The 19,483-nt window shown below is 53.0% G+C and overlaps 2 protein-coding genes across 4 annotated transcripts in view; both read right to left on the reverse strand.

The window, feature by feature from the left end:
* Positions 1–299: 299 nt before the first annotated feature.
* On the reverse strand, positions 300–1,693 carry lyrm2 (LYR motif containing 2). Its single transcript, XM_048985809.1, has 3 exons — positions 1,553–1,693; positions 1,048–1,188; positions 300–796 (listed from the first exon to the last, which is right to left on the reverse strand). Exons 1-3 carry the CDS (start codon positions 1,595–1,597, stop codon positions 716–718), a joined length of 267 nt encoding a protein of 88 aa, XP_048841766.1. The 5' UTR covers positions 1,598–1,693; the 3' UTR covers positions 300–715.
* Positions 1,694–1,772: 79 nt separating this feature from the next.
* mdn1 (midasin AAA ATPase 1) overlaps positions 1,773–19,483 on the reverse strand; it is a 45,164-nt gene continuing 27,453 nt past the window's right edge. For 2 of the 3 annotated variants that reach the window (XM_048985788.1, XM_048985786.1), the window contains exons 63-102: positions 18,780–19,437; positions 17,844–17,999; positions 16,984–17,266; positions 16,386–16,624; positions 16,105–16,200; positions 15,848–15,942; positions 15,283–15,407; positions 14,861–15,016; positions 14,604–14,713; positions 14,433–14,506; positions 14,152–14,338; positions 13,859–14,012; positions 13,605–13,751; positions 13,390–13,516; positions 13,134–13,239; positions 12,932–13,047; positions 11,923–12,327; positions 11,280–11,491; positions 10,940–11,086; positions 10,615–10,793; positions 10,222–10,383; positions 9,660–9,797; positions 9,438–9,570; positions 9,172–9,347; positions 8,878–9,018; positions 8,595–8,733; positions 8,046–8,356; positions 7,616–7,771; positions 6,692–6,793; positions 6,203–6,401; positions 5,825–5,992; positions 5,584–5,747; positions 5,266–5,355; positions 4,878–4,993; positions 4,619–4,793; positions 4,390–4,463; positions 4,192–4,306; positions 4,011–4,077; positions 2,959–3,101; positions 1,773–2,854 (exon numbers count right to left, since the gene is read on the reverse strand). In XM_048985788.1, coding sequence (XP_048841745.1) covers positions 2,669–2,854; positions 2,959–3,101; positions 4,011–4,077; positions 4,192–4,306; positions 4,390–4,463; positions 4,619–4,793; positions 4,878–4,993; positions 5,266–5,355; positions 5,584–5,747; positions 5,825–5,992; positions 6,203–6,401; positions 6,692–6,793; positions 7,616–7,771; positions 8,046–8,356; positions 8,595–8,733; positions 8,878–9,018; positions 9,172–9,347; positions 9,438–9,570; positions 9,660–9,797; positions 10,222–10,383; positions 10,615–10,793; positions 10,940–11,086; positions 11,280–11,491; positions 11,923–12,327; positions 12,932–13,047; positions 13,134–13,239; positions 13,390–13,516; positions 13,605–13,751; positions 13,859–14,012; positions 14,152–14,338; positions 14,433–14,506; positions 14,604–14,713; positions 14,861–15,016; positions 15,283–15,407; positions 15,848–15,942; positions 16,105–16,200; positions 16,386–16,624; positions 16,984–17,266; positions 17,844–17,999; positions 18,780–19,437 — 6,727 coding nt within the window. In that variant the 3' untranslated portion in view covers positions 1,773–2,668. The remainder of the gene's footprint in view (positions 2,855–2,958; positions 3,102–4,010; positions 4,078–4,191; positions 4,307–4,389; positions 4,464–4,618; positions 4,794–4,877; positions 4,994–5,265; positions 5,356–5,583; positions 5,748–5,824; positions 5,993–6,202; positions 6,402–6,691; positions 6,794–7,615; positions 7,772–8,045; positions 8,357–8,594; positions 8,734–8,877; positions 9,019–9,171; positions 9,348–9,437; positions 9,571–9,659; positions 9,798–10,221; positions 10,384–10,614; positions 10,794–10,939; positions 11,087–11,279; positions 11,492–11,922; positions 12,328–12,931; positions 13,048–13,133; positions 13,240–13,389; positions 13,517–13,604; positions 13,752–13,858; positions 14,013–14,151; positions 14,339–14,432; positions 14,507–14,603; positions 14,714–14,860; positions 15,017–15,282; positions 15,408–15,847; positions 15,943–16,104; positions 16,201–16,385; positions 16,625–16,983; positions 17,267–17,843; positions 18,000–18,779; positions 19,438–19,483) is intronic. The other variant, XM_048985787.1, reaches the window with a different exon arrangement.

Genomic DNA, 19,483 nt, shown 5'->3' on the forward strand with positions numbered 1-19,483 from the left:
GGCTGCACCTTTGCAGCCCAGACTGTGACTGTAAGTGGAAGCCAGTTACAGATCAGCTACCAGAGCATCATCATCATCTCAGTTTCTCTTTACTGTATTCAGGTATTTTTACTAATCATACTCACAGCATTAACTGTTTATAAGCTTAGTTGTTAAAATAAAAGTGAAAGGGTTTGTTTTAAAGGGAAGAAACTGTGACCTTTCACTGTGAGCTTACCCAGGCTGAGTGGACGTGTTACTGTGCAAAGATTTTGATTCTGATACATTTAAACTGTACAAACTGTATGTTTCACAAAAAAAAGTTTCTGCATCTTTCTTTATATTGAAGTCACAGAAGACAAATCACAGAAAAACATTTAAAACACAGTGAAATCTGGGCAAACTGCTGGCCCTAAGTCATCCTATCTTAACCTAATTTTACACATTTACATTGAGTCACTTTCATCTAGAGCACTCTCCGTTTGATGGAAAGTCCAAATAGACTCGAAGTCCACATTCTCCCGGGTCTGGCACAGAAATGCGACGCATCGTTACTTTTAAATCCGCAATAAAACATCGGCTTCAGGATAATTTACAAGCATCTCTGGTAGGTGGAGCCAGCCAACGTGAAACGGGTTTGAGCTCGCTAGTAGTGTGAATGCAACGCAGCACCACAGTACCAGACAGCCAGGCGGTGCAGGTTCCCAGGCAGGACCAGCCCGGGGCGGCAGCCCCACTAGCTCCGTGCCAGAGCCAGAGTCCTCTGCAGATCCCGCAGGTGCATGTTGGCCTGAGTGATCATCATCCGGATGGCATCCTGAGGCGGGCATGCATGCATGAACAAAGCAAAATATGGCGATTAAGGTTACGCCTCTGAATAAAAAAAAATCTTAGCGGTAAAAGTAACTTAAAACATAAATAAATCACATACTTAGTTCAGATGCCCTGTTTTAAAACGTGACTATCACGACTAGACGTTACGCTGTTTTGCATCCACCCAGGCAAAACATTCACGTTTAGTAAATCAAAACCTCAAACACGGAGCTTTGGTGATTGGGAGAAACACACCGGATCAGTGGCCCCTTTATTCCTCCGGAACTCCTCCCTCGCCCAACTGCGCAGGTACCGGCGATCCTCCTCCTCCGGTACCTGGTCTATGGTCCGCAGCATGCTTCGGTACAACTGTAAAATTTTCTGTCGCTGCAAAAACTAAAAATCGAAATGTGAATTAAAACAGTTATAACCAGGACCGCCTGAAAATCTGCTATGAGTATGTGATTTGGGATATGAGTATGACCTTTCCTTATATGTAGCTCCTGCTTACACTCACACCTGCACATTAATTGGAAGCTCAGCCGCGCTGCATGTGTGCTTTACTCCTTTACAGCATGTATGTCAGGCTACTTGCCTCACTTGCACATTGCTCTGGACTAAAGCGTCTGATAAATGTGTAATATTTAAATATAACTTTGTGAAATCGGCATGCTTAACCGCTAGTATCCCTAAAGAACTTTACTTCACTAACAGATACATTTATATACATGTATACAAGTTGAATGGTAGCGTGAATTACCTGTTTTAAACTCAGTGCGGCGGGGGGTAACCTTGAAGCTGCCATGGGGACTTGAGAAGTAGATTAAGGGCGCCGCTTGCATACGGGCGCCGCCATTGTCAGAGACACGGACTCCTTGGTTTACGTTCTGGCGCCCTCTGGTGGCGCGGAGGACAGTGACGACTCCACCAAGTGACATTGCGTCAGAATGAAGAATAACAGACGAACAAAAACAGACAAATCTTTTCGAAAAACAAGTTTATTCATATCACTGAGCAACACTTCAATAAGGTTTCGTAGGTAGCTAGATTTTTTTCCATAAAGGTGCATAGGGAAACAAGGGTGAGCTATCTTCAATCTGTTTAGTTCACATCTGAAATGTTGCTACTCACAATACAAAAGAATCATCTAAATAATTCAGCAATTTAAAAATACAGGTGTACATTTAAAACCTAGTTTCATACAAGCATTGTACACTTTGTGACACGGAACCTACCAGCCCTTGAAGAAGCTATATTTGGCATTAATATCAATCCTTAACAGAGCCTGATTAGGATTAAGTTTTTCAGGTAATACAGATTAAATTAATGGAAGCTCACACTGTATCAAATGACGACTAACTCTTAAAGGCACATTTTTTTTTATTTTTAAAAATCTGTTTAAACAGCTCAAAATCATATGTATTTTTTACCACCTGGGGAAACGGTGATTAAGTTACCTGAACTGCCGTTTTCAAAAATGTGTGCTTTCTAATTACTTGAGATATTGAACCATTCGTCACATTTATGGAGTACTGTCAACACACATGAGGTATTCAGTCCACACACACACACACACACACACACACACACACACACACGAGATACCCATCTATTTAGTTCAGATATGCAAGGTTTACAAGTAGGCTGCCATTTTATTTGCCATGTTGGGGGGCAAGGACAAACATTTTCCCGCTTTAAAACAGAAAGGGGGTAGGACTGTAATCATGGGGATTATGTGAACGTTTCAAGTGGAGGAGGAAAAGGCACATACACAGCCAGCATCAAGGTCCGTCCCCTCGGCTCTCCGACGCCGGAGGCTGTAGCAGCAGCGAGACGTCCTGCAGTTTAGTGTGACCTCACTGAGGGCCGGCAAGGCCTAGTGGTCGGCCGCCGTGACAAGCTCGAACCACTGCCTGAGGGCATCGCTCAGCGTCTCGGGGAGGGCGTTCACATCCCGTAGGATGGCGTAGAACGGGAAGGGGAACTCCTCCATGTAGGAGCGGATCTCCGGCATCTCGCCGGGTTCCTTGAAGATGGGCACCTTGATGTCCAGGATGGAGTCCTGAAGAGCGTCAACATGGACAGGTGAGAAGAAGTGTGTCTACATCACCAAGGCTCATGCGACAGGAACGTGCAGAGAACTAAAGCCGGTCACGGTTCTCCTACCCTCGAGTTTGGGTTATCTAGAACCACGAAAATGACGAAAATGCCGGCAGCACGTGCCGCCTGCACAGCCGCCGTGACCCTCTCCTTCCCCTCCAGGAAGAGCCCACGGCCGTCGGAGACGATCAGCAGCAGCTGGGCGGAGTCTGTGGAAGCAGGAGCCCGCATGCGGGGAGATCAGGGGCAGCACAGTACACAAGCTGGGCTTTGGACCCAATTCAGTTACACTGAACTGGAACTGCAGTCATACATATGTGGCAGCAGGTGGCGCAGTGGTTAAGGACATGAATGTGAGCTGCAGGTTGCTCATCCCAGGAGCAAAGTGCTAAACCTTAATTACTCTATTAAACATACAGCTATTTATGTACCCAATGTTCCAGACTAGCAAACCAATATAAATAGTACATCAAGACAAATTTCATCACTACCAAAAAAATTCTGCTAATTACGTCCACTTTCTGTCGGGTTCTGGCCACCCTGGGCCTCTGTTACATTTCTGACTGGCTGAATACTGGTCTCGGGTGAGTACTGGTCTCGGGTGAGTACTGGTCTCGGGTGAGTACTGGTCTCGGGTGAGTACTGGTCTCGCGGAAACTCAGTCCTAGCAGACGGTTTTATTTCTTCAGCCCGTTTCTTTATGTCCTGTTGTCCAAGGGGGGGGGGGGGGGACCTGATATTGGCGGCCAACCTGAAGTTATGCTGTGGCGCAACAATGGCGGAGCTCAGAGCGAGCCGCTGGCTTTGAACGACGCGGACCGTGCCCCCGCTCTCTGCCCCCCTCCCTATCCCTTCTTACTGACACACTAAAGGGCCTGTTTGTTGGTTTTTGGGTTGATTTCAGCCAGCTGTGCGGCGAATATCCCAAGAGTTACAGCCTTCCCAAGTACCCATCTGTACAAGCATCGCACCAAGCAGAGGCCGGTGTGAGGTCTCGGTCAGCCCAGCCACGCCTGTCCAAGGAGCGCGTTTGTAAAGCATCGTCACGCTGTCGGTGACCCGCGGCTCAGTGTGACCCGCGGCTCAGTGTGACCGCAGCTCAGTCCTCTGTACCTCACCTGTAGCGCCAGAGGCGTTGGTGTGCTGCCGTGCCGAATAAAACATGCTGGCAGAACTTTCCAGAAACTAGATGAAGAGAAGAACTCAACGTTACACTAAATTCATAAGTGGGATCAGCTTGGCGGTGTTAAATGCAGACAGGACAACTGGTCTGTGTCATCCAACCAAAAGACGTCTTACGTGGGCTATTCTGGTTTTCTTCTGCTGAAACTGACACAGCCTTAGTATCCTGGCTCCTGATTGGTCACTGAATTGTTGGTGGAAGGGGTGGAGCAGTTGAACGGTCTCCCCAAAGCTGCAAGGAAAGGCCACCATTAGCAGCCCGGAGGATCTCAGCCAGGATCTGAAGCGGCCTCGCGGTGGATCGTAAAAACTCACCTGCACACCGACACCTGTCCTGCCTCCAGGAGTGTGAGGGCGCCGACGATCACAGACAAGGACTCAAAGGCCAGCTGTACGACACGGTGGAGAGGAACCGAAAGGGGAAGCTGAAGGCCGTCATATCATTGACATGCAACTCCGTCGCTTGAAAACACTTCAGAGTCTCGCAGACTGGGGTGACAGCCAATGACTTCTTTACCCGCAGGTTCCGCCTCGTTTCCGTTACCTGCTTCGAGTGGTTGTCTATCATACTGGAGGAATCGTCCACAGCCAGGCAGATCTGGTATTCCCTCTTGCTGGGCTTCGTCCTTCTCAGCCAGATTTTATCCTTGCGGAACTGGCTGGCGATGTAGGGGATCACCTTACGCATGTTCAGCCGCTTGCCTGTGCGGAAATCGCCCCTGCCACCGAAAACGGAAGTGTTACCGCAGGGGGCGGCTCGGCCCCCCGTCCTCGGGCCCCCCCTTCCCAGCACCGGTACTCACTTGAGTTTGGCGGCCTGCGTGGGTTCCAGTATGAGTCGCAGCTGCTCGCACAGCTGCTGGGAGAGTGGGCCCGTCAGCAGCTGGTACTGCTGCCACATGGCCACGCTGGCGCCCTCCTGAGGCGGGGGCAGGAAGACAGGAGGAGGTCAGCAAATCTGATCAAGGCGGATCTCAATTCCACACTTAACTACTCGGACAAGTTTACTACTATCGACCTCAACACAGGGCGGTTGGTGTTTTAGAAGCGTCTCTGGGCCTCAGGGTGGAGGCCAGAGAATCACCGGCTCTGCTGAAGGGACAGTGTAATGGGATCTGATGGGACCCCGTGGGAGATCTTCCAGGCTCCCGGTGGGATCCCGATCCTGCCCATTGAGCCAGGTGGGGTTACCTCCTCTGGAGTCGCAGGGCTCTGCTTCTGCCAGGCCTCCAACTGCTGCTCCAGCTCCCTCCGTAGCACTTCAGGATCTCTGACCGGCAGCTGGGATAAACACACACACACACACACACACACAGTTAGACAGACAGACAGAGACACAGACAGACAGACAGACATGATCCTGATTAAAAGGATAGAGCACAGAGTTGCTTTCTAGAAGCACACAAAGCAGAGGGTTCTCTGGTGGGTTCTTGAAGGCTGTATGGACCTTGGTGCCGGGGATGCGCTCCCTGTAAGGTGACGTCAGGGTGAGCTTCACGGCTCAGGTACCTGCAACGTGTCCGTCAGCAGCTCCGGGACAGTGTGGATGGTGGACTCGCAGCTTCTCTCTGGACGTTTCTCGTCTTCATCGTCCTCGTTGTCCTCTGACCGTTCTTCCGCATCCTCCTCATCCTCGCACTGTCTCTGAGCTTCTAGGTTCCCGTTTTCCACACCTGGAAGCACCAGATCTCCTGACTCCTGTGATCTGTCTCACTCTGCATCTCCACCTCCTTCCAGCGGCGGCAGGTACCTTTCTGTGACGTTCTGGTCGAATCCAGCTTTTCTGGCTTCAGCTCCTCGAAATCGATGGCCTGCAGGTCCTCCTGCTGCTCCTCCAGCTCCATGCTGACATTCTCCTCCTCGTGCTCCTCTTTCGGCTGGGATCCGGCTGCTTTCTGCTGGTCAGCACTGGCCACATCTGCCAAGGGTCGAAACAACTGATCAGAATTCTGCAGTTGCTTTAGAAAGATTTCTAGACTCCAAGACTATCAGTGTATTGACGTCCTCACTAGGACCCTGTACTGGATAAACTGGAAGGATGCTCAGCGGTCAATGATCCAAACTGGCTTATAATTTTCAGTTATTTAGCTAACCGTGCATGAGGATTTCTGAGTGTCGGGCTCGGTACCGTAGGTCTGGGCATCGTGGTTCTGCTCCCCCTCCTTGATGTGCTGGTACAGGTCCGACTCCTGCTGAGCCTGGGTCTGGGCCCGGTCCTGCTGCCTGTCCTCTCTGCTGTCCACCGTCCGCAGGCGCTTGTTGACCCGGTCGCTGTCGTCGCCCAGGGAACGCTCGCTGTCCGCTTGGCCCGGCTTCCTCTTGAAGCTCTGAGACGGGTCACAAACGCAGATCTCAGTCACGTCCACTGGGACGGCCTCGAACAGGGTTTCGGGACCCAGTCCTCGGGGAACCCCAGACCCCCAGACAGTCCTCGTTCTTGTTCCTTTCCAGCTACCAGCGCGCCTGCATTCGGTGTTCCTGACTGGCTGAGAGCTGGGAGAGAGCAAAGACGTGGACTGTCCGCAGGGGGGTTCCGGAGGACTGGCTTCAGAAACACTGGCCTAGAAGACAAGAGATGGATAGCAAAGCAACTGGGGGGGGGGGGTGGAGCGCCTACCTGTGTCTTCTGTTGGGTCTGTTTGAGAGAGGAGAGCCGCGCCATGAGCCTGGAGTCGTGTCCCTCCGACTGGCTGGCGTCTGCTGCCCCCATCCCATGCTCCTGAGGGACAAGCAAGGGAGAGAGAGCGCCCCCCTCAGGTCAGTGTCAGGAAACACATTTACATTTATTTGGCAGACGCTAAAAGCGACGTACAAATGAGCCAAACAGAAACGGCGGCTGAGGAGGCGACTCGGCGTGACTGACTGAGACCGAGCTTCCAGTGATCGACCAGGAATGAGTGTGATCAGGACTGGAGCAGGAGCTACACAACATCTACCAGCAAAGCAAGAACCTAATAAGACAACTATTTAATGTTGTACTTTCTGCTGTTTAAGAGCATGAAGGGAGAAAGAGCTAGGTGAGGTGCTCCTGGAACTGATGGGTCATGAACTCATGTCCATTGCGTGGACACTGTCACCGTAATGTTTCCTTGACAGAGTGGATACAGAGTTTTCTGACAGACAAACAGGCAGACAGACAGAGAGAGAGAGACAGAGAGGTAGGTAGACAGAGAGGCAGACATACAAATAGGCACACTGACACAGGCAGAGAGACAGACAGGCAGACTGGTAGACAGAGAGAGTGGTAAACAGAGGCAGGCAGGCTAACACAGAGAGACAGACAGGCAGACAAAATGACAGGCTAGCAGATGTAAACAGAGACAGACAGTCAGAGAAAGACAGACAAGCAGACAGAGTGACAGGCTAGCAGATGTAGACAGGCAGAGACAGACACACAGGCAGGCAGAGACAGACACACAGACAGGCAGAGACAGACACACAGACAGGCAGAGACAGACACACAGACAGGCAGAGAGACAGGCGGGTGCAGTTGGTCTCTCTGCCTGGTGGCAGCCTTTCCCAAGCAGGTGTGGCCCAGTACCTCCTTGCTCTCATCCCTTTGGGAGGCCTCTCCTGCCAGCTCCATGGCAGTGTCACTCTGCATGTTCTCCTCCCCGGTCTGTCCATCAGCATGGTGCTCCTTTCTCTCTGCGGCCTCCGCATCATTCTCATCCTCCTCTGCACCATCCTCTTCCTCCTGTGAGGGAAACGGTCAGTTTAAAGCCACACGGCACAAAGTAATTTCCAAACCACCACTAACATCACATAAAACCTTTGTAAGCGCGGCCCGGCTAAGGGCTCCGTTTATTAAGATCGGTTGTTGTGCAGTGTAGTAAAATGTGAAAGTTTGTCAAAATGAAAAACATTTAATAAAAGAGAAATGCTCTGTAACACAGTCTCAGCCAAGGGCACCGTCTCTCTGCAGGGTGGGCTTTCGGTTAAGGGGGTGGGGGCTTGCGATTAATCTAGACCTGGGGCTGCTGGCCCTGGCCTGCAGGGACGGCCTTGTCCTCCTCTTTCCCCTCCTCTTGTCCCTGGTCCTTCTCCTCCTCCGCCTCCTCCTCAGCAGTTTCGCCGGCGTCAGGCTCTCTGTCGCCCTCCGCTGGCTCCGCATCTGCGTCCTGCTCTTTAGCCGCGTCCTCCTCCTGGGTCGCCTCCCCTGCTTCCTCACCCCCTTGCTCCTCCTCTCCTTCTTCCCCCTCCCCTTGCTTTTCCTCCCCTCCCTCACCCTCCCCTTCTTTCTCCTCCACCTCCATCTCGTCTATGTCAAATGGGTTGTTTTCTGGAGCAGGAAATAAAGAGATTTACATCCTTTCAGCTTCTCATACTGGACGTCGCTAGATTTCCAGAATTTGACAGATCAAATGGAAAACAGACAGATAATATGAATTAAGGATAAACTTTCCACCAAGTGTCCCATCCTGCCCAATGGGGTGTCACTGATACCGGGCCCCCCACTCCTTCCTGGTTCAGTGTCTCCCATACCAGGCAGGCCCCCTCTCCTTGGCCCCGCCCCTCACCATCGCCGTCTTGCTCGTCCCCAGCCTGCTCGTCCTCCCGATCCAGGTTCAGGTCCTCCGGCAGCTCCATGGCCTCCGCCTCCGCCTTCTTCTCCTGGTTGCCATGGTAAGGATCCACCTCGTTCTCATCGAACTCCCGCTGCGTCACGAACAGGATGAAGACGCCATTAGTCCCTCGGGATCCTGCCACGGCCCAGCGACACGCAGCTCACGCACCCTTTGATGGACTCGTACAGATGCGTATAATTTGGATTTAAAAAGAACAGGGGTAGATGTCGAATACCTCATCTATTTGCTCATGGATCTTCTCTTTTCCCTCATCGGCGCCATCTTGGTTCTCATCTTTGTTTTGCTTCTTCTTGTCGTCTTTGTTGGGCTCCCCAGCATCGAGATTATCGTCCTTGGCCACCAGCTGTGATTCTCCCTGCAACAGCACAGACCTTCAGCGTCAAGGCACCTGCGCAGATCCGTCCCGCTGTCAGCCCGGCCCAGACGTGCCAAGCAGGAACCTCACTGTATATTTGAGGAGTAACCCTGTCCGCATGCCTAGCTCAGGCTTCCTAGAAAGCATAAATACCTGGTCCATTCCCGGGCCGGACTCTTCTTCCTTATCACTGGCGTCCAGGTCGTCGTCATCCTCGTCATCTCCCCACATCCTCTCATCTAGGGTGTCCGTCTGGCCTTCTCCAAGGTCCCCCATCTTCTTGTCCAGCTCCTCCTCGTCCTCTTTGTCGGACTCGTCATCATCCTCCCCTGTGACATCATCGAACATCAGGCCAGGTTACCGTCTCCTGAAGACATGACACTGCCTGCTCCGAACACAGTGTGCTTTCTGATACAAACCAGGCTCCCCATCATGCAGCTTCCCGTCAAAGTCCTCCGACATCTCTATAGCACTGTCCTCCTCCTTAATATCCCCCCTGGCCTGTTCTTCCTCCTCCTCCTTCTCCTGTCCTTCCCGGAAGGTGTCCTCCACCTAGTTGAGACATTTTTCTCGTTTAAAAAGGCACCTAGCAGATCACAGCATCCGTAAGATTCCAGGACCCCCCTCCCAGCTGTCCTTACCTGCTCCTCGTTCTCGATCTTGTCGCTGACGTCTTTGGTGCCCTCCCCTTCGCCGATGCCCCCGCCCTCATAGTCGTGGAATTCGGTGGCCCCCTCACTGTCCCCTCCGCCCATCAGCTCTTGGGGCAGACAGAAGCCCTGGACCACAAGGCAGGGCACAGGCTTAGGGCAACTATACAATCTATGGCCACATGGAGGCTTGATTCTCCCTTTCATTTAAAAACCAAGCAATTTAAAGAAAAATATTGAAGGAGACAAATGACAAATAGGCTGTTACAAAAAGCACTGTGTTTTAGTTTTCCTGCAAATGAAATTAAGTAAACATTTCTTTTCAACATTTGTAAAATTTCCAGTTTCCAGGAAACCTCAACTGAGATTTCTAATCAAGTTATTTCTGTCCCATGCACAGTTATATCGTATGCAGTGAAATGCATTACCGCTGAGCTCCAGACTGAACAGGGGACGTACGCCTAAGGGGACGTGACGTCAGACGTTGAACGATACTGATATTTATGCTTAGTGTCCATGGTCTGTGAGGTGAGCGTGCGGCGCACCGGCGTACCTTCTGGGCCAGCTCCGTGAAGATGCCAGCCAGGACGCAGAGAAGTTTCGCGCTGCTTCGATGGGCTCCCAGGGCGACCGCCAGGTAATGGCGTGTGACGTGCGAGTAGGCGTCCAGGAGGGGCAGCAGACGGCCCAGCCTCTCGCACGCTGGGCTCAGCTCCTGCACGCAGACACACAGAGGAAGATGGCGGAGACACTGTCAGACTGACCGCAGGGGATGCACTGCAGTGTGCACTGCAGACTGGAGTGAAATCTCACCAGTGTTCCCCAGGTCCGGCGTGCCGCTGCGTAACAGCAATGGGAGACAGCAGAAAGGGCTTCCGGAAAGGGCGCCGAGGCCCAAATGCGTGTGACACTGTTACTGACACATGCGAGACGGCTGGCACGGCACCTGGAGCTGACAGGGCGAGCAGGCATCTCTCTGGGCACCAAGGCGCTCCAGCAGCTGACCCACTGACACGTTCACGTCCGGCAGTGAGAGGGACGACACCTCCTCACTCAGGCCCTCCTCCAGAAGTTTGGTGAGGTGGCCAGTCTTCAGGAGATCCTCCGATGGGGCGTCTTCACCGTCTGCAGCTCAGATCAGAAATGACAACTTGACCCTTTTGATACGGACTTCTTAGTGCCATGTCTTTAGCGTACAGGCTGCTGGGCGTGGAGGGGAGACACATCTTCTGTTTAAGTCTGCTGGCTCTGGCGCTGTGGGCGTTTCTCACCTGATCTGTTCTCCTGGACAGGCTCAGTGCTTTGCGGCTCTGCGTCCATCTCCTTCAGCTTCAGCAGGCTCTGTACTGCACACAGCACCTTACCAATGACTTTCTCCAACTGGTCTGAGAACTCTAGCGAGAAAGGCTGCTGTTGGCCTGGAAGTGGAATGGAAGGAGCAGCAGAGATACATGAGCTTCCTGCTGAAATACGGCACCATTTCCTCCGCGCGTCAGAAACGCCTGTCCGTGTGAGGCCCCGCCCAATCCGTGTGAGGCCCCGCCCAATCCGTGTGAGGCCCCACCCAATCCGTGTGAGGCCCCGCCCCACCACAGTGGGCCAGTCTGTCACCTTGGTGAGCGAGGTCCAGACGCGGTAGCAGCTCCTTCCAGGCAGTGAACTCCGTCAGGGCCGCCTCCACCTCCCCCCGCACATACTGCAGCCCGCAGGCCAGGAGCGGCTGGGAGCAGCCATCCGGCGTGAAGAGCTGCTCCACCGCATGCATGCGGGCCGCCACCATCCTGAGCCGCTCCAGGACCACGCAGCACGCCTGAAACTGGGTCCTACAGAACCGAAGGAGAGGCCCGATTCAGCAAAGCCACAATCCAGCTGGAACCTTCAGCTGGTCCGAAGCCGTCCCTTATAGACACGCTCGTAGAGTTTTAAACATGCGGCTGCAGAGGCGAAGAACCGCGGCCAAAGCGGAGCGCATCTAAACACGCAACATGCACGATTTCCGTGTTTCCAAACTGAAAACGTATCTCTCGGAACCATTTCCTCTGCCACTGATTAAACATTTCCAGTTAATTTCCATTCATTTTTTTATAGTTTTTTATGGCTGGAATTTTAAGTGTGAGGTCGTATTAAAGACTATAGTCTCGCATTGCCCGAGTACTGTCATTCACCTGGTTGGCACTATCTGTGCAGTTAAAGGCATTCAATCAACACCAACACCAACCTGAGAACTGTGATACAATATTAAACGTTGGCTCACCAGCTCTGCAGCTTTCCCACATTGCACTGCTGCACCAGTCCATCCAGTTCCGCTTTCAGAGCCTTGGTGTCGGTCAGCATGCCTGTGACTGTCTCCATGGCCCGCGCCCATACAGGGTCGCCCCTCCTCATCTGGCAGCCGGGGGGGCAGCTCTCCGCGTCTAAGGGCGAGGAGTACCTCAAGGGGGCGCTGTGCCGCATGCTGGAGCTCTCCCCCTGTGGGTTCGTCTCGGGGCAGCACTGCAGGAGCAGGGCCAGCTGCTCCAGTGCGACGGAGCACTGCATGGCCAGAGAGTGGGCCCTGTCCACCCAGCCCCTCAGCGCAACCTGGGGAGGCAAGGGGCCACTGTCCCGTCCCACCTGGACTGCCGGCGACTGGACGTCCCCCAGACATCCAATCATCTGCCTGTGTGCCAGGGAAGGAAGAATAACAGGGTCTCTACAGGTTCCAACAAGTTTTTAAGACCCTTTTAAGACCATTATGAATGCATTTTTAAGTCCTGTTTCAAGGGTGGAAAACGTACGTAGGATACGAAGGGAAATCAGTCCCAGATTTACTTGCAAAGTAAATGAATTTATTCATATAAAAAATTCAGCTTTTTTTGTTGCTGAGAGGAGATGCACGTCAGCACGTCGCATGGCGACACGCTGGCTGGGGGGGGCGTGAGGATAACATCTGACCAGGCTGGTTTGCGGTTAGCGCTTCCATGTTGGTTTGAATCTGTAGTTTCACTCGATCAATACTGATTTTTCCCGAAACACACATTTAACAGCGAGACTTGCGCTAATGCAACTTCATGAAAGTAACATTGACTTACCTTAAGACCTGTGAAAATCACATTTAAGATGGTTTAAGACATTGGTAGGCCTAATATTCAGTTTACTGGATTTTAGACGCCGTACGACTTTTAAAGTTCCCACAGAAACCCTGGATAATAAGGCAGGTCTAACCCATTTAGGTGCCCCAGGTCTGCTAGGAGAGCAGGGGGGGGGGGGGGGGGGCACAGTACCTGAGGTGGACCCACTGCTCCGTGAGCCGAGCCAGACGACGCCGCTGTCTGAGCAGCAGCTTGAAGAGGTGGTTGGAGAATCCGCGGCAGCGCTGGATGGCGGGCAGCCCGAGCTCCTGCCCAGAGCGAGACGGGTCAGTGGCCCGACACGGACATCCCCCGCGGACTCGCGCCGCGACGCACAGACCGCCCATGTACTGACCTTGGCGGCGCCATGGAGGGCCGTCTGCAGGGCGTTCCGACGTGCCCACGAACGGTAGAAGTACTTCTGACAGCCTTCCCAAGCGGATGACATCTCCGCAAACAGCCTGGGGGGGGAAAAAAAAACCAGACCCCCAAAGACCCCGTCAGCTGGGACAGCCAGGAATCCCGAGCCAAATCTCAGCTCCCTATTTAGACGCGATTTAAAGCGTCACCGTGACGAGGCAGGCGGCCATATTGGAACGTCCGCCCCTCACCTTTGCTCCGCATCTGCGCTACTCCGCACCGCAGATAGGGCGGCGCTCATCTCCAGCGGCTGCAGACACAGGACCTCTTCCTGGCTGCCGGTGCGCTCCCACGTCAGCCCTCTGCGGTACGACAGACCTACAGGAACGACACCCAGCCAGACTCAGTGCTCAGAGTCAGGCAGCGACTCCCGGCCTCTTCACGACTCTGCTCTCACGCCACGTACCAATGTCAGCCAGCATCTTGAAGAGGTCGGAGAGCGCCCTCTGCTTCTGCTGGAGGATGTGCTTCGCCTCCGTCTTCTGCTTCTCCTTCTCCGCCGACGGGTTCACAGAGAGGCTCTGCAGCTCCTGCACATGCCTGATGACCTCAGCTGGGGGTGAAGGAGGTCATTCCTTAGGGGCTGGAAGGTGGCTGCACCCCCGGCAACCTTCATAACCGCATTCTGCAGCGTAGGTGCAGGTGGTCTTAACTCCGTACCTGTGAACTGATCCAGATCTTCTGACAGCTCTGGCAGAGGGCTCTTCTTCAACATCTGCACGCACATCTTCCTCATCCTCCTGGTGAGGGAAGGCAGGCGTCCCTGCAGGGTCGAGGGGTCGAGGGCAGGCAGCATATCTTCAGAGTTGTCAACCTGATGGAGAGAGACATGCCAAATGTCATACTACAGTGTAGGAGAGTCTGAAAAGGGGACATCAACAAATTTTATGATTTTTTTAAACTTTACACACTCATGTGGAAGCCGTTATACTGGACAAATAAAAAATACATACCTGTAGTACCTGGCCCTTCCTGAGGAGGACGCCCTTGAGAGCACTGTGCATCCTAATGAGGGGTGTCTCTTCTGAGCTAGGGTCCACACCGGGATCCAGACTGGCGTTGCTACCCTGCTGCACCAGCTCTGGGGTGCAGGGGCTGTTCAGGACTGCCTCAAACTTCTTCACAAACTTGAAAAGGGTCCTGGGTTCAAGAATTCACACAGGGTGCAGTTACAGCAGACAGGAGGGGGGCCGACTCCGTCAGACACTCTGAAAACACGCCCAGTGAAACGTACCGGTGCGTCTTCTCAACAGACTGCTTTATGGACCAGAAGCTGACGTCGTTCCACCTGGAAATTTTGACGAAGTCCTGGTGATGGCAACATGCATGGTTAAGAACGGCCTGTACTGCAAAGAAAGCTTTCCGGAAACATCCATGGGGGAAAAAAAATAAAAAATCCACCGACCTTGAGCTCCTTCTCGATAGGCTGCCGCAGCTGCATGATTTTCGCCTGCACGTTCTCTGAGAATTGGCTGTAATATTTGTACAGATTCCAGAAGAGGCTGACCAGTGGAACTGTAAGGGCAGATACATTAATATTTAGCTGGGAAATGTCGAAAGGCTACTTTCAAAGCACATGACTGTCCTGAAGTGATGTTCTGTACATACAGGGACTCCCCAGGAACAAAGTGCGCAGACGGAGCCACGAGCAACATCGCCCACCTTGACCGTCCTGTGCAGGAGTCACCAGCAGGTGGCAGTGGAAGGTGAGCAACATGACCAAGCGTGCGTGGAACTCTCCCAGCGTGGAGCCCTCTATGAAGGCCTGAAGCGTGGAGGACACGGATGCAATGGACAGGCTCTCTACATCTCCTCCTGCTGGGGGGGGGGGGGGGGGGGTGAGGGGGGAGAAGTACAGCAGTCTGAAGAATGGGTCTCGATCCTACAGGATGTTGGGTTTGTGTTCTACGGATATCGCGAAAAACGGCACGTCACACGTTTTTGTACTGGGGGAGACCTTTGAATCGGGTGCATGTCCCTAACACCTACGCATCATTACCCTAATCTGGGTGGTCCATGAAGACCTCAGGAGGACTGAGACCATTTCCGGTCACACTGACACACACGGTCAGAGAGGCCCTTGCCTGTTGCGGTGTCGGATCCGTGCTCCTGCAGATGCTTCTCCGTCAGCTGGTAGATGTAGAACCAGTGCTTTGTGGACTTCTCCGCCTGACGCTGCAGGGCGTTGTCCAGGCTGCTGGACCAGCAGCTGAGGGAGCCAAGGCGAAAGTTGAAGGTCCAAGAATCCAATTCTAATCCAACACAACCATCTACCTTTATTCAGACATTAGTAAACAGATTCGATAACACCTTTACATTCACTGCACCTTCATAATGCATTCATAGAACGTTCATAAAATATCTTAAGATGTAAACATGATCTTAACAGCTTTAATATGTATTATTAAACATTATATAATTATAACGTTTATTATCATCATATAATGTTTCTCATTAATGTATATTAAAGTTGCTAAAGGACGTTAGGATGTTAAGGTGTACTTACATGCTGCTTATGCATGTTCTATGAATGCATTACGAAGGTGCAGTGAATGTAAGGGGTCACCTCAGACTCCGCCGTCACTCTCGCTGTACCGCCCCCCCCCGAGCCCCACAGGATTTCCCATCATGCCCTGCTCCCAGTCTTACTTCAGCTCAAGCTTGCGCCACTGAATGATTAGCTGGGTGACGGCTCCCAGCTCCGTGCCGAGCGACACGGTGCGGCTGGCGTTGTCCTCCCAGTCCTGAGGGGGCGGTAAGACACAGGGCAGGCTTGAGGACAGCTCCACAGCGCCCCCTAGCCCCACAGACTGATTGTGCGCTCTGCACCGACACATTTCCGTCTGTACCCGGTTAGCACCCCCGCAGCGGCCCGCCAACACCACAGCACCATATCGGTCTGTTACCTGGGCCTTACGCAGCAGGATCTCCAGCCCATTGAGGAACTTGGCCAGAGGACTGGACAGACCGAAGGCCAGGATTCGCTCGATTACCACCATTAGCTGGACCAGGGAGAGATCAAAGTCAGCTTAATTTCAGAAGCGCACAACATCACACACTTGTCACTGCTCTATACACAGAAGTGCAGTTTCCGAAAGACCCCAACTGAGGCTAAAACTCAAGCCAGTGATTTCTATCCCCATAAAAATGCATCTTCCTATATATCCCAGCATGCACTTCACTGCACCTGCATGAGGGCGGGGTGCTCCGGCCAATCCTCCAGTCGCTGTCGGACTGCGGCGGCCACCTGCTCCAGGACCGGTAAGCACTTGCGGACTTCGCTCATGTTGGGGTGCTGGTAGAAATCGTAAGGCCCGTCGGTGAGCAGACAGGGGGCGCTCTCCCCACCGGAGCCCCGCACCGTGTTCTGGAGGAGGGTGCTGAGGAGGAGCTGAGAGCCAACAAGCTTCTGGTCCATCTCAGAGTCTGTGAGGAAGCAGACAAGGTAAGTCCGTCTATAATACAAAGGCATTGAAGGTCTTACGTATTTAACGTATTTCTGTATAGAGCTCCTCCCTTCAAAAACATGCAAAAAAAATTAAGTGAAAAATTTATATTACTCAAAGAATGATGGTGGAAAAAGCAAGACGGGCAAGGAAGAGAAGCAGGACGTCAGACTGCTGGAACACGCTCATTTACCCATGTCCATTATCATCCACAATTATTTCACACCAGTCAGTTTGTGCTGCTGGTTTAGTAACACACATCTGTAGCAATAAAAATTTATTAAAAAAATTCAAAGCATGGATAATGTTGCTTTTATCCATGTAATACACGCAACCCACCCATTAGGTGATAGAAGTGTGAAATCACAGGCGCTGAAATCCGATAGGCCGATATCAGAGCACTGATGTGTTCTTCGCCGTGATTGGTCGTCGGGGATCTGCCCCGGTACCAGAGCGACTGGGAGAAGCCGAGACAGAGCCGCTGGTGCACTCGCACGACGGCGCGCATGCAGACCTCCGAGATGGGGTCAGGCTCGCTGGGCTGGGGGGGGGCAGCCCCCACATGACCCGCGTCCCCCGTCGGCCCCTCCAGCGTAGGCTCTGAGGTGATGTCAGCAAAGTCCTGGGGGGAGGAGTGGCGGGAAGGCAGCTTTAGTGGAGGAGGGGGGACATTCGCAGGAAGTACCTCGTCCGAAATGGCCACAGTCACCATTATCATGCTGCTCAGCTTCTCAGTTTGTACATAAACATACGGGCGGCTCTATGCCTCAGTTATGATAATTAATTGCACAACATAACTTACTCACTTGTCTTACCCTGTATATATGCACAATCACATTCAGATATTTATATGTATATAGGTGAGGTATAAAAATTACTGCCCCCAACCCCCATTGTGATCTGTCTTGTTTGTGTTTCATGTTGCACTCATGGTCCAGAACGATATTTCGTCTCACTGTAAACTTCATTGTGTATTGTTTGGGATGACAAGTCCTTACTTACTTACTTATAAAGTGCTGAATATCTCATGTAATTTATTTAATTATCATACCCATAGTAAAGTCGAAATATCGTAAGACAGACCACTGTAACCCGGGGAGTGTCTGCTCATCACTCTGGATAAAGTGTTGGTTAAATGTGATTTAATGCACCCAGGGCGGGTTGGTCGCGACCCCCCGCTGCCCCGGCGCGGCCGTCACCTCGTCGTACTGGGGGAACGCGCCCCGGAAGTCACTCTCCTCCTGCTGCTCCTCGCTCAGGCCCGTGCCGTGCAGCCGGCTGCGGTACAGGCTGTCCTCCTCCTGCTTCCGCTCCCTCCTGCGTCGCTCCTGCTCGTCCCACTCGTTCACCAGCGCCTGTGGGGGGGCCAGCCAGCACTCGTCAGAACCCCCGTCCCCTACCATGGTGATAACTTTCATACATTTTAGTTGGGGTGCAAAAATAACAATGTGGATGACGTGCGCTGGAAAAACTGGGCCCTGATAGGCAACAATCAGGGGGGGCGGAGCCTGACAAGGAATAAGACAGTCCAGCCCATCTCAGGTCACACACACACACACACACACACACACACACACACACACACACACACACACACACACACACAACCGTTCAAAAGTTTGGGGTACCTTAGAATTTTGGAAAAAAGTTTTTTTGTCCATTACATTGCTAATGTTGTAAATGAGTATCGTGCCTGGAAATGGCCATTTTTAATGGAATATCTACAGGAGGGCCATTAGTCTGGGTTCCAGTGGAATGTTACGTTTGCCAATGCAAGTTTATCATTTTAAAACGTTAACTGATCATTAAAAAACCCTTTTGCAAGGGTGAAAATTGATGTGCTGGTTAAAGAAGCAATAAACCTGCCCTTCTTTGGACTAGCTGAGTATGTGTAGCATCAGCTATTGTCCATTCGATTATAAGCTCAAAATGAAACAAAGAACTTCTGAAACTCGTCAGTCTCACTCTCTCAGGCAAATACATGCACCCGGTTCAAACAGATCGATCCACTTAATATGCATCTTTGAGCTTGGGCTTAATTCCATGTGGACCTGGAGAAACCCCGGTGATTCTGCCCTCTCCGTGCGCTGCACAGATGCCCACACAGTACCTGGCACTCCGCCCGCCCCGCGTACCTGGCAGACGTGCCGGAGGAGGCAGCAGGTGGTGGGGTCCAGCCGACCCGCAGCGAGGACATGGCTTTGCACAGACAGCAGGGCGCAGAATAGCAGGGCGGACGGCTGCGGCAGACCGGCCTCGAGGGTCTCTGTCTCGGGCAGCCGCCTGGCCAGGGCCCGCAGGACGTCCAGGCAGGTCCGGGAGCAGAGGCGGTCCGCGCGGGCCAGGTATGAGGGGAGGGCGGGGGATGGTGAGGGGAGGGCCAGCAGGCAGGAGAGAAGGCTGGCCAGACCGGGGGTGTGAGCCGACGAGGCCGACAGCTCTGACGCCACCAGCCGCATGCCATGCTGTAGTTGCAGGATGCCGGCCCGTAGGGGGCGCACCACGTCCGGGTACAGCGGGTACTCGGCCAGCAGCCTCTGCAGGAAGCTCTGCTGCGAGGCCTGCCACACCTGCTCCTCTCTGAGCAGCCCTGGTTGGGCCCCGGGGCCCCGCAAGGCCTCCAGCAGCCGGCCTAGCAGGGCCTGGATGGCGGCGGGCCGGCCGACGCTGCCTAGGTAGTGCTGCAGCTCCTGGTGCAGCCGGCTGTACTGCGACTCCGCAGGACGGAAGGCCTGCTTGCGGGATAGCTCGCCGATCTGCTCCTTCACCCTCTGCATGCGGATCCAAAGGTACCTGTAACCACGGCATCGTTAGTCACCGCCGGGGACTGAGACTCCGG

The sequence above is a fragment of the Brienomyrus brachyistius genome, chromosome 19 (assembly GCF_023856365.1).
Source record: "Brienomyrus brachyistius isolate T26 chromosome 19, BBRACH_0.4, whole genome shotgun sequence".
NCBI classification, from domain to species: domain Eukaryota; kingdom Metazoa; phylum Chordata; class Actinopteri; order Osteoglossiformes; family Mormyridae; genus Brienomyrus; species Brienomyrus brachyistius.